Consider the following 15,259-nt stretch of genomic DNA (forward strand, 5'->3'; position numbering starts at 1 on the left):
TAGTCACAATCTCTGGGTCCTTAGAAGTCTAACTCGAGTAGTCACCATCTCTGGGTCCTTAGAAGTCTAACTCGGGTAGTCACCATCTCTGGGTCCTTAGAAGTCTTACTCGGGTAGTCACAATCTCTGGGTCCTTAGAAGTCTAACTCGAGTAGTCACAATCTCTGGGTCCTTAGAAGTCTAACTCGAGCGGAAGTGTGTTATACTGTGTGGTACTTATTTTTTTTTGTTTTAGGTTTTAAGAGTTCGTTACAGTCATAATAAAGATGCATATACTCTAAAGTAACAAGTGATGGGAATTATCTTTTCTTCAGGTGAGACAGCTAGTGCTTTGGTGAATTATAGAGCATTGTACCCCTTTGAAGCAAGAAACCATGATGAGATGAGTTTTAATTCTGGGGATATAATTCAGGTAAGAAATGAAAGCCTTTCTGCCGATCACAAATCATTGTACCATGTTTTTTACAATGTTAACTTTGATTTTTATATATTTCTAAAAACATTTTTAAACATTATCTCACTTAGCCCTTGCAGCATCTCTCAGAGCTGTACAGGGCATTACTACCATAATATTACCCAAAAAGAAAACTTGCATGCAGACAAATTCTGTCAGCATTGCGGTGACAGAGTGCAGTGCAGGTATGTCAGCATTGCGGTGACAGAGTGCAGTGCAGGTATGTCAGCATTGCGGTGACAGAGTGCAGTGCAGGTATGTCTTTTGGTTCTGAGTTAGTGTTTTTTCCACTGTGCCATATCATCTCACCATATCATAAGAGATGGCACCACTTGTGATGTCCTAATAAATGAACAGTAGAATTTTGAAGGGCTGATTATTTTCTAGAAACTGTTTAAAATGTGAAGTTAAGTTCTTCAGTCCTGACTGAATTTGGGCCATTTGTTTTTTGGAACAAATGGTCTGTGCTGTATTATCATAACCCATGTGAAATACATGAATAAGAAAATACATAGAGAATCACACTGATGAAGGTATTATAATATACTGGGAAAGCACAAGCTTTAAAAGTCATCTGTTGGGATTTTAGTCCCCGAATGATATTAAGGTAATAATCAATTCGCCATTATTAAAAAAAAAAAGTTAAATATGCACCTTTTATGGCCCAGTCGTTCACTTTTAAATGTCAGAGATAGAAGGCTCATGTCCACGTGAACAAAAGTGTCCCTAGCATCCTTGTTTATAACACTTGAAACAATCTGGATGCCATCAGCAGGGAAAGCAAGAACAAATTATGATATGTCCAAATAACTCCAATAAAGGGGGGCGAAAGCCTTTCTGCTCATGAGTAAGCTAATCACAAACACTGTGCTATCCTTTCTATAATGTTAACTGCAATTTCTATATATTTCTAAAACTATTTTACACATAGGCGGCAAACAAAACAAGAAGAATATTACATAATTTTATCATATAAAATGCAAATTAATCTATAGTAACATAAAGTAGGCCAGTGTTTCCCAGAAGGTATGGTGAGGGGTAGGATAGAGAATTCGAGTGAAGCAAGAGGAGACTGGGGGTATCAGGTGCCTTATTATCAAAGGCATATAAATATACCAAAACATTAGGTTATCACTATGAAACTTATGTTAATTATATCTCAAAAAGCTGTTTTTAAAAACTGTGGAAGAAAGGACTCAGTAGAGGTGGAAGGAATGCAGAGTGTAAAGGATGGAGATGAATTAAAATCCAATAAATGGCATACATGCATGACAACACAATGACTAATGTGTATGTTAACTTTAAAAATGAATTTTAAAATTCTAATGGAATTTGTATAGTTTGATGAGAATGTTATATTGTTGCTAGAGCAGTAAGGCAGGAGTAGGGGGAGCACCCTCTTAGAAGCAGGGATGATGGGGCTGTGATGGGGGTTGCAGAGGGGAAGCCAGGAAGGGGGAGGATAGCATTTGAAATGTAAATAAATAAAATAACCAATTAAAAGAACATAGAGATGAGAAACAGTTGGCAAATTCATTTATTCATTGAAGTAAGCAGATGTATAGTGTGCTAGAAGGAGTAAATAAAGACTCACAGACAAGTAGAAGAGATACATGTAATACAGAAATGCTGACTGTGCCAGTATCAGAAGCAATGCATAGACATAAGTAATACAGCACAGTCATGTTGTTATAACAGTGTCTTTCTATAGGAGAACACCACCTTGGGTTGAAGAATTTAACCAAACCTGAGTGTGTGTAAAGACTGTAATAATTTATGTTATACAGAAAAAGGTGCTATTACTTACTGAAGATGGAGTTTTAAAAAAGAACTATTTTTATGATGAAGTCATCAGTTTCACTTAGATATAAATGAGAGATAAGAACAGCAGACCTTTGTTTCCAAGAGCATCAGTTTTTAATGGTAAGAATAATAGTTATCAAAGATGGTGTTGAAAGCAAAGAAGAAAGCTCCTGACCCTCCCAAAGCCCAAGTCAAAGCTAACCCCTTGAAAACCAAGAGGACAGTGCCAAAAGGAGTTCACAGCCACAAACAGAAGATCCTCGTGTCACCCATCTTCCAGTGCCCCAAGATTGTGCGGCTCTGGAGGCAGCCCAAACACCTTCAGAAGAGTGCACCCAGGAGAAACAAGCTTGACCACTATGCCATCATCAAATCCCCCAACCACCGAGTCCACCATGAAGAAGATAGAAGACAATAGCACACTTGTGCTCACTATGCATGCCAAGGCTAACAAGCATCTGATTAAACAGGCTGTAAAGAAATGTCAGGACATTAAGGTGACCAAAGCCAATACTCTGATAAGGCTTGACTGAGTGAAGAAGGGATATTTTCAGCTAGCACCTGATTATGGTGCTCTGGACATTGCCAACAACACTGGAATCGTCTAAACTGAGTCCAGCTGTCTAATTCTAAATATACATTTTTTTTCCGCCATTACAAAAGAAGAAAATGAATAGCAATCTGAGAGCTCCTAGGACCAGGGAGATGGGCTCAGTCTTGGTCTCAATCTTAGACTCAAGATGGATGTTCCCAGCTGATGTCTAAGTAAAGATACTGTGCAAGAGTTGGAAGTTTAAGTTTGTCCCTTTGGGAAAGTAGTCCATCCTGAGATTAGAGCTTTAGGATTCAGTATCCTGTAAGAGCACTGACCAAATTCTAGGAGCAGATGGGCCTGTTCAGGAAGTGTATAGCATGAGGCAAGGTAACCAACCATAAACATGGAGGTGCTGTCACTATTTAAGGCAGCAACCAGGAGGAGCAGGAGACATGGTGAGGTTGAGGGCTATTATACTAGAAGAAAAAGAAAAGTATCTAAGGGAAAAAAGAAATTTTTTTTTTTAACCACTTGAAAATAGTACCCAGAGGTTTTCCAGATCAGCTAAGTCCCACAAAAGTAACTAACTGTAGGATATTGAAAGTTTACAAAAAAGGAATGTAATCAGCAAAATACTGTATAAGTCAGATGTGAGGGGCTTATAAAGCTGTAACATAGATGTTAAGTATACTTGAATAAAATTATATAACAATATGGATAGAGTAAGAAAGGACAATGAAAGGGAGGTGCATCTTTATTTTTTTGTAACCAAAAGCCAGTAGATATTTTTTAAGGACTGAAATAAATCCAAGAACTAACACTATAAATAATATTTGAAGCTAGATATATGGTGACTCAGAGCTGTAATTGTCATAAGTGGATTGTCACAAGTTTAAGACCAACCAGGGCTTTGTAAGTTCTGTTAAAATATGTAGACATTGGGGCTGGCAAGATGGCTCAGAGGTTAAGAGCACTGACTGCTCTTCTGAAGGTCCTGAGTTCAAATCCCAGCAACCACATGGTGGCTCACAACCACCTGTAATGAGATCTGATGCCCTCTTCTGGTGTGTCTGAAGACAGCTACAGTGTACTTATGTATAATAATAAATAAATCTTTGGGCCTGAGCAAGCAGGGTTGACCGGAGTGAGCAGAGGTCCTAAACTCAATTCTCAACAACCACATGAAGGCTTACAACCATCTGTACAGCTACAGTGTACTCATATATACATAAAATAAATAAATCTTTAAAAAAAATGTAGACATGGAGTAGAGAACTATTTTTTTCTCTTGTAAACTGTATATAATGTTACTTTGGTTATAACTTATTTTCATATATTAACTTTGTGGGGTTTTTTGTTTCTTTGTTTTGAGACAATGTCTCACTATGTAACTCTGACTGTCCTAGAACTGACTATAGAACAGACTGGCCTCAAACTCACAAAGATCTACAGCCTCTGCCTCCTGAGTGCTGGGATTAAAGGTGCACAACCACCATGCCTGGCCACATATATTAACTTTGATAAAATTTAAAAAGATAATCTGTTCATGATGAGAAATAATAACCTAATAATTTGTAGGAAATGCCTTTTTATTTCAAATGGGATTAATTCTGAATCTGAGAATGCTGTAGTCTCTACTCTTGTAAATGTATAGATTTCTAAACTCTGAACTTTTTTCTTCTTCTTTCATAGGTTGATGAAAAAACTGTAGGAGAGCCTGGTTGGCTTTATGGTAGTTTTCAGGGAAAGTTTGGCTGGTTCCCGTGCAACTATGTAGAAAAAGTGCTGTTAAGTGAAAAAGCTCCATCTCCTAAGAAGGCCTTACTTCCTCCTACAGTGTCTCTCTCTGCTACCTCAACTTCTTCCCAGTGAGTCGGGAGGTAACAGTGGGTGCATGTAGCTCGTGTATAAATACAGATGCATAACTGGGTCAACCTGATTCTTGATCATTGTTTTATCTGGGCTCACACTTCCAACATTTTGATACTAAAATTTAGTGAGTGAACTTATAATGCATCAGTGTCTTATCTACAAATCATATTTAAACAGCATATAATAGACACGTGGGTAAGCTGGTAGTACTTCATTAGTTTCTGGATAACGAAGTATGTTTACATTAAAGTTTTACATTTGCAGACCACTTTGTTCAAATCAACCAGCACCAGTGACTGATTATCAAAATGTATCCTTCTCAAACCTTACTGTTAACACAACATGGCAGCAGAAGTCAGCTTTTACCCGCACTGTGTCCCCTGGATCTGTGTCCCCCATTCACGGACAGGTATGTCATCTGTACTCCTGTATGCTTTATTGTTCACTTTGCACTGGACTCTGTACAGAGACATCCATCTTTCCCCCATTAAGCAGAGCCTGTAGCATTCAGTTTCTGTTCTTGTTTATAAGTGATGTGCAACTGAAGCATGATTTCTAAGTATTTGTTAATAAATTCAGTCCCGTACACATTGGGCTGGGGAGGGGCATTATTTTTTCTTGGCTTGGAACCTTGGTACTTGGAATACATGGTTAGATACATTAATGCTACTAAAAACAAGTGGCAGACTTCATCACAGTAAAGCCAGAAATGTATTTTCCAGCATTTTATTATGTGCTAAAGATTCAAGACAAACATTTATTTAAAAAACTTTGTCATTAAGTAGTTTAAAACCTACTAAAGGAATTATATATGCATGTAACTGTGAAGGATGAGAAATATGATAAATACAATTGCAAAGTTCTGAGGGCATATGGAGGGGAGGGCCTCTTAGCTGATCTGTGAAATTAGAGTGTGCTATAGGAGGAGCAGGTATTTGCTTTGGGTCTTCAACAGAAACAAGGCTGCACCATACCCAGAAGTCCTCTAATGAAAGAGTAATGGGAGGAAGGTCACTGGTGTACCTGAGTTCGAGGTGTCTGCAGAAAGAGATTTGTTTGCATATGGCACAAGGTTGCCCAATGTTGAAGAAAAAGTGAAGTCAGGTTAGTCAAGGAATGGTGTGGGTGAATTCCACCAGAACTTAGGAGGCTCTGGTAGAAGGACTGGGATTTTGAAGACAGCTTTGGCTACATAAAGCATTTAAGGCTAGTCTGAACTACATAAGCAAGACACTGTCTCAATTAGTAAAATATCAACCAACAAATAACATTTTAAGGTAAACATTTAGAGAGAGGTCCAGAGTTATTAGTGAGGTAGTTACTACAGTACTAGACAGTCTGGCAGTAAGAAACCAAAAGAGGTTGTTGAGAGACACTGACACTTACAAAACGTTTACACTCATGAAACACTGTGGTGTTTACCACAGGTGTTTAGACAGTTAACAGCTAGTGGGTAAAGCGCCTGGTGTAGAAGTCCAACAACCTGCATTTCTATCTCTGGAACCCACATGAAAACTTGAAGCAATAACATGTACCTGTGGCTGTGGAAAGATGGGAGATGGAAACAAGAGTCAGCCAGGAGCTCATGGGCTGGCTGGGGTCTGCAGAATATGCAGCATAGCAACAAAAGCAAGAGAGACCTTGTCCCACACAAGCTGGAAAGGCAAGGATTGACTGCCAACGTTTTCTGAGCTCCATCCTCATGCTGTCTCTCTCTCTCTCTCTCTCTCTCTCTCTCTCTCTCTCTCTCTCTCTCTCTCTCTCTCTCTCTCTCTCTCTCTCTCTCTCTCTCTTTCTCTCTCTCTTTCTCTCTCTCTCTCTCTCTCTCGCGCGCTCTCTCTCTCTCTCACACACACACACACACACACACACACACACTCACAGTAATTTTAGCTGGGGCATGGTTGAGCACACCTTTCATCCCAGCACTCAGGAGACAAAGGAAGGTGGATTTCTGAGTTTGGGGCCAGCCTGGTCTACAGAGTAAGATACAGGACAGCCAGGGCTACACAGAGAAACCATGTCTCAAAAAACAAACTCACCAACGAACCAACCAACAAACAAGACCAGCAAAACAAACTAGCAATAATGTAAAGGGGAGATTGGCAGAAGGAAGAAGAAAGACTAGGCAAGATATAATATTGTTTTAACTGAGTAACAAGCGGTGGTGGTGAACCAGTTCCAGAGTAATGAAAACACATGGAAAGGAAGCTGGATTTAGAAGAATATTAAGAATTGACATAAAATAATCTGTTGAATGTGGATAGTAAAGAGGAAATTGAAGTTAAAATAGTTCTTCAGGGACTGATGGCTAGCAGTTTGGAGCAGTGTGCATTCCTGACACCTGGGAATCAGATGAGGCACTCATAGGACAGGCTGAGTTTCCTACAAATGCCTGGAATGCCAGGCTCCTGGGGTTAGCACACCTTCCAGCCTTTGCCTGTTCATAGGCACATAGACAAAAGACAGTCTTTTCAAAGTAGTTCTTCAGAGACCAGAGAGATGGTTCAGCAGCTAAGAGCATCTATTACTCCTTCCAGAGGAACTGCATCCTGTTCCCAACACCTGTCAGGGAGCTCACAACTTCCTGTGACTCCAACTGTAGCAAATCTGATACCTTGTAGGGATGGTACTCGCATTCACATTCTCTCTCTCTCTTTCTCTCTCTCTCCTTCTCTCTCTCTCCCTCTCTCTCTCTCTCTCTCCCTTTCCTTCTCTCCCTCTCCTTCTCTCTCTCCTCTTTCTCTCCTTCTCTCCTTTCTCTCTCTCTCCTCCTTCTCTCTCTTCTTCTCTCTCTCTCCCTCTCTCTCTCCCCCTCTCCTTCTCTCTCTCTCATTCTTTCTCTCTCCTTCTCTCCTTCTCTCTCTCTCTCTCTCTCTCACACACACACACACAAATACACACACAAATAAACAAATATGCTAAAATATTTTTAAAACAATAACCAGTTATTAGCATGAACAACTGAAAGAACCGTAACATAATTCATTTTCTGGTAGACAGCACAGGAAAAAAGTTTAAGCTTTAGAAATGATTATATTCAGGGACACTAAGATAACCCAATGGGAACATCTTGAATACAGAAGATAAAGTTACCCTGAAATTATAGAATTTAAAATCCATAGGCACGCTGGGCAGTGGTGGCGCAAGCCTTTAATCCCAGCACTTGGGAGGCAGAGGCAGGTGGATTTCTGAGTTTGAGGCCAGCCTGGTCTACAGAGTGAGTTCCAGGACAGCCAGGGCTATATAGAGAAACCCTGTCTCGAAAAAACAAACAAACAAAAAAATCAAAAATAACATCCATAGGCATAAATTAGGTTATCCAGGAAAGTCATACTAGAAACATAAAGAAACAGGCTTGACCAAAGGTGAGCCTACCACAGAGCTTCAGAAACAAAAGGATTTTAGTGATGTCTCCACTGGTCAGTGAAATACGGTCTTGGAAACCTTTGGCTTGATATTATTGTCAATAACCTCATCTAGAAAATGTTCAGTAGACTGACAGGACAGCACCTAAGTCAGAGGGATTGAGGGGTGACATCAGAAAGCAAGTTCATGCTCTCTAAAGAACTGAGATGTAGGACAAAGTGGTGAAGGATAGTGTGGGAGACATGCTGGGGAAGCAGGAGGCTGCAGGAGGGCTCGGTGTCACTGCTGGACAAGTGAGGATCAGTGATTACAGTGTGCATGAACAGCTGACCTGCGAAGAGAGGAGGAGGCCTGGTTGTTGTTAAGAGGAAACAACAAGGGAGATCCTGAGTGTGATCATCCCTACTGTAGTAACCAACAGCGGGTAGAAGCCATTGGAAGCTGGAGGAGAGGAAATAATTACAGTAATTCCTTTTTTCATTTCTTTGACGGATTCATGAATACTCCCTTGAGTATGCATTTCATCAGTGCCAGTAATGAAGTGACCTTAAGTGGTGGGATGCTCAGGAAGGCTACTCACATGGCTTGTGTCATTTTAAGTTCATAGGTTAGCCAAGTTGATATGCTCTCTTTTCATACTAGAAATTAGAAAAAATTATTTCTGTGGTCTCTTTTTAAGTTTTGGTGACTTTGTATCCTAGGGGCAGGCTGTAGAAAACCTGAAAGCTCAGGCCCTTTGTTCCTGGACGGCAAAGAAAGAGAACCACCTGAACTTCTCAAAGCATGATGTCATTACTGTCCTGGAGCAGCAGGAAAACTGGTGGTTTGGGGAGGTTCATGGAGAAAGAGGATGGTTCCCCAAGTCTTACGTCAAGATCATTCCTGGGAGTGAAGTAAAGCGCGGAGAGTAAGCACCTCCATGCACTTACACGAGCTGGATATGGGTATCCTCACCACATAAGCCAGAGGGTGGACAGGAATGTCGTGAAAAAAATCACTTCATGTTTGTATCTGTTTTAGGTCTTCCATTCTACATCATTTGTGATGTTTTCAAAATACTCAGATTTTAGATCTTTGTTTTCTTTTTACCACAATAGTCCTTACTTTTCATTTCACTCAAAGCATTTTTCCATTGTTCACTGAAATCTTTCAATATTTAATGGATTCTTTACTTAGGTCTTGCCCTTTCAAATTGGAGCAAATATTCCTATGCCTGGGCCTCCAAGGGTCTTTAAATATAACCTCCCTATTGTTCGTAGCAGTTCTTTATTTTACTGACTTTTTTGACCCATATTCCCCATTAAGTCACAAGCCCCTTGAAACTATAGTCTGTCTTCTGTGATCCATTTCTTCCATGTCTACTATAAAATTAATACATGGTAACTGCTGTCATCTTAAGGAATGAGGACAGGCAAGAATGAGTGAACAGGTGAATGAAATATAAATACACAAACCTTACAAATCTATCTAGACTAAGCCAGATGTCTTTAACACAGGCAAGTAAGTTCCACGGATGCTGTGGGTAAGTGCCCTGGTGTTTACATGGACGGGGGCCTGACACAGCGCAATCTAATGTGAGGATCCCTGCTTTGAGAATCAAGAAGCTCACATCCTAGGTCACTATCCTCACCAACTATTTCATCTTCAAGTTTCTCATTAGATGAAAAATTAAGCTCAGCAAACTGTAAGGCTCTTTAGTGCTGCATGGCCACTTACTAGTATTCAGTTCAGATGTGGAAGTAAGCTTCTGAGATTGACCTGGAATTTGGAAGGATGAAGTAGTAAAAGTCACAATACATACCTGGCATATGTGTGTGTGTGTGTATGTATGTATGTATGTATGTCATTTATCTGTAAGCCAAGCCAGTCTGTATATGCTTTAAAATGTGGTGGTTTATAATTAGACAGTTTTTAATCTAGGATAATTTTGTATCTAAGAATATTACTAGTGTTTGCATGAAAACAGTAGTTTAGTTGAGAAAGCACTTAATGCTGGTAACCCTCTTGTAGTCTTCAGTTCACCATTATTGAGCTTCTGTTCTTATGTGTGTATACATATTTCTCTATTTGATTTGGTAGGCCAGAAGCTTTGTATGCAGCTGTAAATAAGAAACCTACCTCCACAGCCTATCCAGTTGGAGAAGGTAAGTTTCTGGCAGTTTGCTTTAAATGGGAGTTTATTATTTGCTTATTTGAACATTTGTTGTTCTTTCTAATGTTTTTGATGTTTTTGAGATTATGAAAACAAATCTGCCCCTCTTTACTTCAGGGAACACCTGGCTGAAAACCCTCAGCATGTTTAGAGTTGGTAATACAGAGATGCAGCACAGGGGCTGGGACGATGGCTCATTGGTTAAGAGCACTTATTGATCTCGCAGAAGACCTGGGTTCCATTCCCAGCATTCATATTAAACTACTCAAATCTGCCTGCACCTACAGCTCTGGTGCCCTTTCTAGCCTCTGCAGACATCCCACACAAGTTGCATACACATCCCGATTCCCTGTACACACACACACACACACACACACACACACACACACACACACACACAACACACACACACACACACACACATACAAATAATCAGGTGTAATGGTGTATGCCTTTAATCCCAGCACTGACAAAAGATGAGGAAGGGCTTCTCATGGAAAAGATAATGAGCCAAGACAAGAGAGGAAGCGAGGTCAGCAGAGAGGCTGGCGCCTGCCGTGCCTGCTCTGCAGGCCAAGTGTGAGGGGATGAGTAAGTAGGAAGCAGGAAGGAGAGCTTGAGCAGACTTGGCTTACTGACATTTACTGAGACCCTGTAGTTACATTTAGTAGTATGAAATCAGCTAGGAGGAGTGACTCTGGGAGTGTGAACAAATGGGCTTCAGAGTATGTTTTTGACCATCTCTACTTATGATAAAAGATCAAATTCTATATTGACAAATATACATAAAAATAGGGAAAAAACAAAACAAAAAGACTTCAAAAATCCAGTTGCTCTTTCTTCAAAGTAATAGTAACCACAGGAATAAGAATCACAGAGAATATAAACCTAGAGAACTATCACATGAGGTCATCCAGTAACAAAGACTCATTTAGCATCTGCTTGGAGCCAAGCACTATGCTAGCAGCTGGGCCTTGTGCCAGAACTTGATGTTTCTATAACTGTGTATAAAACAAAGAACAAAGAATTTAGCACATTGGGGTATCTTTTATATCAGGTTTAGAAGATTGTTTTGACTCTTATCATTCCCATTAAGTGTCATTACATTATTTTTAGAGACACTATGGCTATAGTTTAGGATAATGTTTTGCTACCAAAAATGGTTGATAAAGCTGGCACACATGTAATCTCAGCATTGGGGAAGCAGTGAGTTCTAGGCCAACCAAAGCTAGCTGCATATTGGAACTCTTATCTCAAACAAAAGTAAAAGATTGGCTATTGCTATTCTTGTTGCCACAGAGCTGTCTGTCCCTGTAGCATAAGCAATAATCTTTCCTGTCTTTCACAGAATAATAGCAGTTGAAAAAATGTGAAGGACTTGTTGAAATTTGTTAGCCTTCACGGAGGCAGTTGTTAACTAATGGCTTCTATTCCATTTTCTACCTGAAGACCATGTTTGATCTGTGGTCTTAAAGTCTAAACCATTTGCTTTTCCTTGTTCCCTACAGAGTACATTGCACTTTATTCATACTCAAGTGTAGAGCCTGGGGATTTGACTTTCACTGAAGGTGAAGAAATACTTGTGACCCAGAAGGATGGAGAGTGGTGGACAGGAAGTATTGGAGAGAGAACTGGAATCTTCCCGTCCAACTATGTCAAACCAAAAGATCAAGAGGTAATGTTCTTTGCATTAAAACAAAAGCATTTCCTTGTAACCAGTCAAGATACATGCTAAGACAGAAATCTAGGAAACTGTTCGTAGTCACCCTGATCACATAGATTTATTTAGGGCCCCAGTAAGAAGACAAGGGGCACAGGATTTCATAGGTTAGATAGAGCAGAAGCCATAGATAGGACTGAGTGTGATCTTAACATTGGAAATAAATCCTGCAGCTATTTCCCTTGAAGTGACAAGTATACTTAATTCATTTTTGAGAAAATGTTTACCAAACACAAGTCTAAATATTTGTCTGTTCTTTAAAGTAAAAATATTCTATAAAGCCATTTAATCATGGAAATACTTTTCCTTAAGACAACTGTCTATGGTATATAATAGAAATGTTATAGGCATACTTCTGTTTAGCCACATGGGAGTAAAAAGAAAAGTACATTCGGCTGAATGTAATGGTACAGGCCCATAATCCTAGCACTTAGGAGACAGAATCAGAAAGATTATGAGTTCAACATCTTCCTCAGCTACAGAAAGTTCAAGGCTAGCCTGGGCTTCATGAGACCCTGTCTCAACTGAAAAACAGGTATATAGTCAAGATTAAGAGTTGGGGTTGGTTCATATTGTTGTTCGTACCCTCAGAGCTCCCAGGGACTAAACCACCAACCAAAAAGTACACATGGTGGGACTAATGGCTCCAGCAGCATGTGTATAGCAGAGAATGGCCTAGTTGGTCATCAGTGGGAGGAGAGGACCTTGGTCCTGTGAAGGTTCTATGCCCCAGTGTAGGGGAATGCCAGGGCCAGGAAGTGGGAGAGGATAGCTTGGTGAGCAGGGGGAGGGGGGCAGGAAACAGGGTTTGTTTTTTGTTTTTGTTTTTGTTTTTTGTTTTTGATTTTTTTTTTGGAGAGGTAACCAGGAGAGGAAATATCATTTGAAATGTAAATAAAGAAAATATCTAATAAAATAAAATATGTTTTTAAATGTTAACAACAACAACAAAAAAGAGTTGGGGTTGGAAGGATGGCTTGGTGGTTAAGAGCACTTGCTGCTCTTACAGAGGCCCCAGGTTCGGTCCGCAGCACCCACATGGTAATCCACAATCTCCTCTAACTACAGTTCCAGGGGACCTAACAGCCTCTTCTGCCCTCCAATGGCACTAGTCCTGCACTTGATGGCACATACATGCAGGCAAAACCTCTCATCCACATAAAATAAAACTAAAGCTTTTTTTTTTAATGTTAAGAGTTTCTGTCCAAGGACATTCTCAAGCAAAGCTGGCTTTGTTTATGATGAGTGCCCAATTATAATTTGTTTTGATGCTGCTAAGTCATTGGCACTTTGCCCACCATTGTGACTGTCGGCACAGTGAAAAGACATTGTTTTCATTCCACACACTCCTGAGTTCTCTAAGGACTACAGGGATCTGTGAACCCATGGTAGAGTAGAACCAGGCAGTTGGGCTTACACCTTCTTTTACTACTTAGAGGATAGATGACCTTTGCTTGTCAGTGCCTCAAATTCATTCTCTGTAAAATAGGGACAACTGTAATTATATAACAAGGTTATTATAAAACCAAATACTTGAGTGTCTATAACCATGTAGAACACACCTCTTCTATTTACTCACAAATGTTAGTCTTGACTTCAGACCTTCACTGTAGCTGTATTTACTAATAGAAAAGAGAATCTTCTTAATTCCTCCCTTTTTTATTCAAATTCCTAAAAATAACAAATATAGCCAGTTCAATTTATTCTTTGTTATTCTGCAGAACTGGAGATTGAACCCAGGGCCTCACAAATAGTAGGCAAACACTCAACCATTGAGCTACATTCTATCTACAGTTTCTCCTTTAAAGTCAAACACTCATAGGTGCTCCCCATGATATGAATTTCCTGTTAAATCAAAATCAGTCTTTTTAGGGAATATATAATAATAAATAGATAAACATTGCCTCCTATTCAGCAAGATCTACAGATGAGACAAGGTCCCTTATAGTAAACAAGAACAAAATTCATATTTGCCTTCATATATCCCCAACATATATGCTTTTATGTACTTAGCATTAATGCTAACCCCATTCATGAATAGGGTAGCCTGTGAGCTACCAAGTTAGACATCTGAGAGGAGGGAGCCTCAACTGAGAACATGCCTCAGTCAGATCAGCCTGTGGCAAGTCTGTTAGCCATTTTCTTGGTTATTAAGTATTAATGATTATTGGGAGGGCAGCCCATTGTGGGAGGTGTCAGCCCTGGGATAGGTGGCCATAGTATAGGAAAGTAGGTAGAGAGAGCCAGGAGAAATGTGCCAGCAAGCAGCACCTTCCTGGCCTCTCCTAAGTGCCTGCCCTGCTTGAATTTCTGCCCTGTCCTCCGTCAGTGATGGGCTCTTAGCTAGAAGTGTAAGAAGAAACAAACCCTTTCCTCCCCGAGTTGCTTTTGGTCATGGTGTTGTGTAACAGCACAGAAACCAAACTAAGATACTCCAGACGACCATGTTTAATATCAAGAAAGCTTCAAAATGTGAGCTCTGTTGTGTAAGTGCATGCCAACTTCAGCTATTTGCATATAAGATATGTGTTAGCAGACCAAATCTCTTTGCCACCTCTGGACTCTTCAGTTATTTGATTAATACAAAGTTTATTGTCATTTTGGTCTTCATTTAAAGAAACAAGATTTCCAAACATTAGAAATGTTTAATTCCTAATAAACCTGGACTGTCATTTTTGGTATAGACAAGGACTAAAAAGAACCAACCTATTTTTTTCCTTGTAGAATTTTGGGAGTGCTAGCAAACCTGGAGCATCAAACAAAAAGCCTGGTATGTCCACAGTAGCCTTGAATTCTGATGAGCATTCGCTCTGTTGTGATCTGGGATTTACAGTTCTGGTTTCTTCTCTTCAGAGATCGCTCAAGTAACTTCAGCGTATGCTGCTTCAGGGACTGAGCAACTCAGCCTTGCACCAGGACAGTTAATACTAATCTTAAAGAAAAACACAAGTGGGTGGTGGCAAGGAGAGCTACAGGTACTGTTCTTTTCCAGGTAAAAGTTCAGACTCATAAAAAGGACAAAGAGTCAGGGGTGGGGGTGGGGGTGGGGACAAAAAACGCCATCCCCAGTCATACTCATGTTTGGAGGTAATCAGTCAACACTTAAATCTACTGTGTTTCCTTCTGTCTTCTGCTTCATAGTTTATTGACCTATAAGCATTTTCCAGTTTATCACTTACTAGGCCATAGGTCATTTTCTTAAAGGAAAAGGAGCATAATGCCATCTCTGCCTGGGATACGCAGCTTGCCATGCCTCTCTAAAGGAAACAAAACAGGCCATGTGCTGAGAAAAGATTCCCGCCTCCGAGGCCTCAGGCTTTGGAAACAGCAGCTCAAAGGAAACAGTACAGACTT

General features: G+C 40.1%; 1 protein-coding gene, 1 long non-coding RNA gene and 1 pseudogene across 9 annotated transcripts in view; 2 read left to right on the plus strand and 1 right to left on the minus strand.

Annotated features, from left to right (window-relative positions):
• The window catches only part of Itsn2 (intersectin 2), a 122,567-nt gene that overhangs the window by 65,475 nt on the left and 41,833 nt on the right, over positions 1-15,259 (plus strand). For all 7 annotated transcript variants that reach the window (XM_031356653.1, XM_031356651.1, XM_031356650.1 and 4 more), the window contains 8 exons: positions 315-412; positions 4,485-4,660; positions 4,929-5,073; positions 8,735-8,940; positions 10,113-10,177; positions 11,694-11,860; positions 14,630-14,675; positions 14,759-14,880. In XM_031356653.1, coding sequence (XP_031212513.1) covers positions 315-412; positions 4,485-4,660; positions 4,929-5,073; positions 8,735-8,940; positions 10,113-10,177; positions 11,694-11,860; positions 14,630-14,675; positions 14,759-14,880 — 1,025 coding nt within the window. The remainder of the gene's footprint in view (positions 1-314; positions 413-4,484; positions 4,661-4,928; positions 5,074-8,734; positions 8,941-10,112; positions 10,178-11,693; positions 11,861-14,629; positions 14,676-14,758; positions 14,881-15,259) is intronic.
• LOC116080296 overlaps positions 1-15,259 on the minus strand; it is a 93,592-nt gene that overhangs the window by 63,262 nt on the left and 15,071 nt on the right. The window lies entirely within an intron of this gene.
• LOC116080294 lies at positions 426-3,794 on the plus strand (annotated as a pseudogene). Its single transcript, XR_004114381.1, has one exon. The product of XR_004114381.1 is annotated as a 60S ribosomal protein L23a pseudogene (transcript).

Source organism: Mastomys coucha, unplaced genomic scaffold (assembly GCF_008632895.1).
Source record: "Mastomys coucha isolate ucsf_1 unplaced genomic scaffold, UCSF_Mcou_1 pScaffold6, whole genome shotgun sequence".
NCBI lineage: Eukaryota > Metazoa > Chordata > Mammalia > Rodentia > Muridae > Mastomys > Mastomys coucha.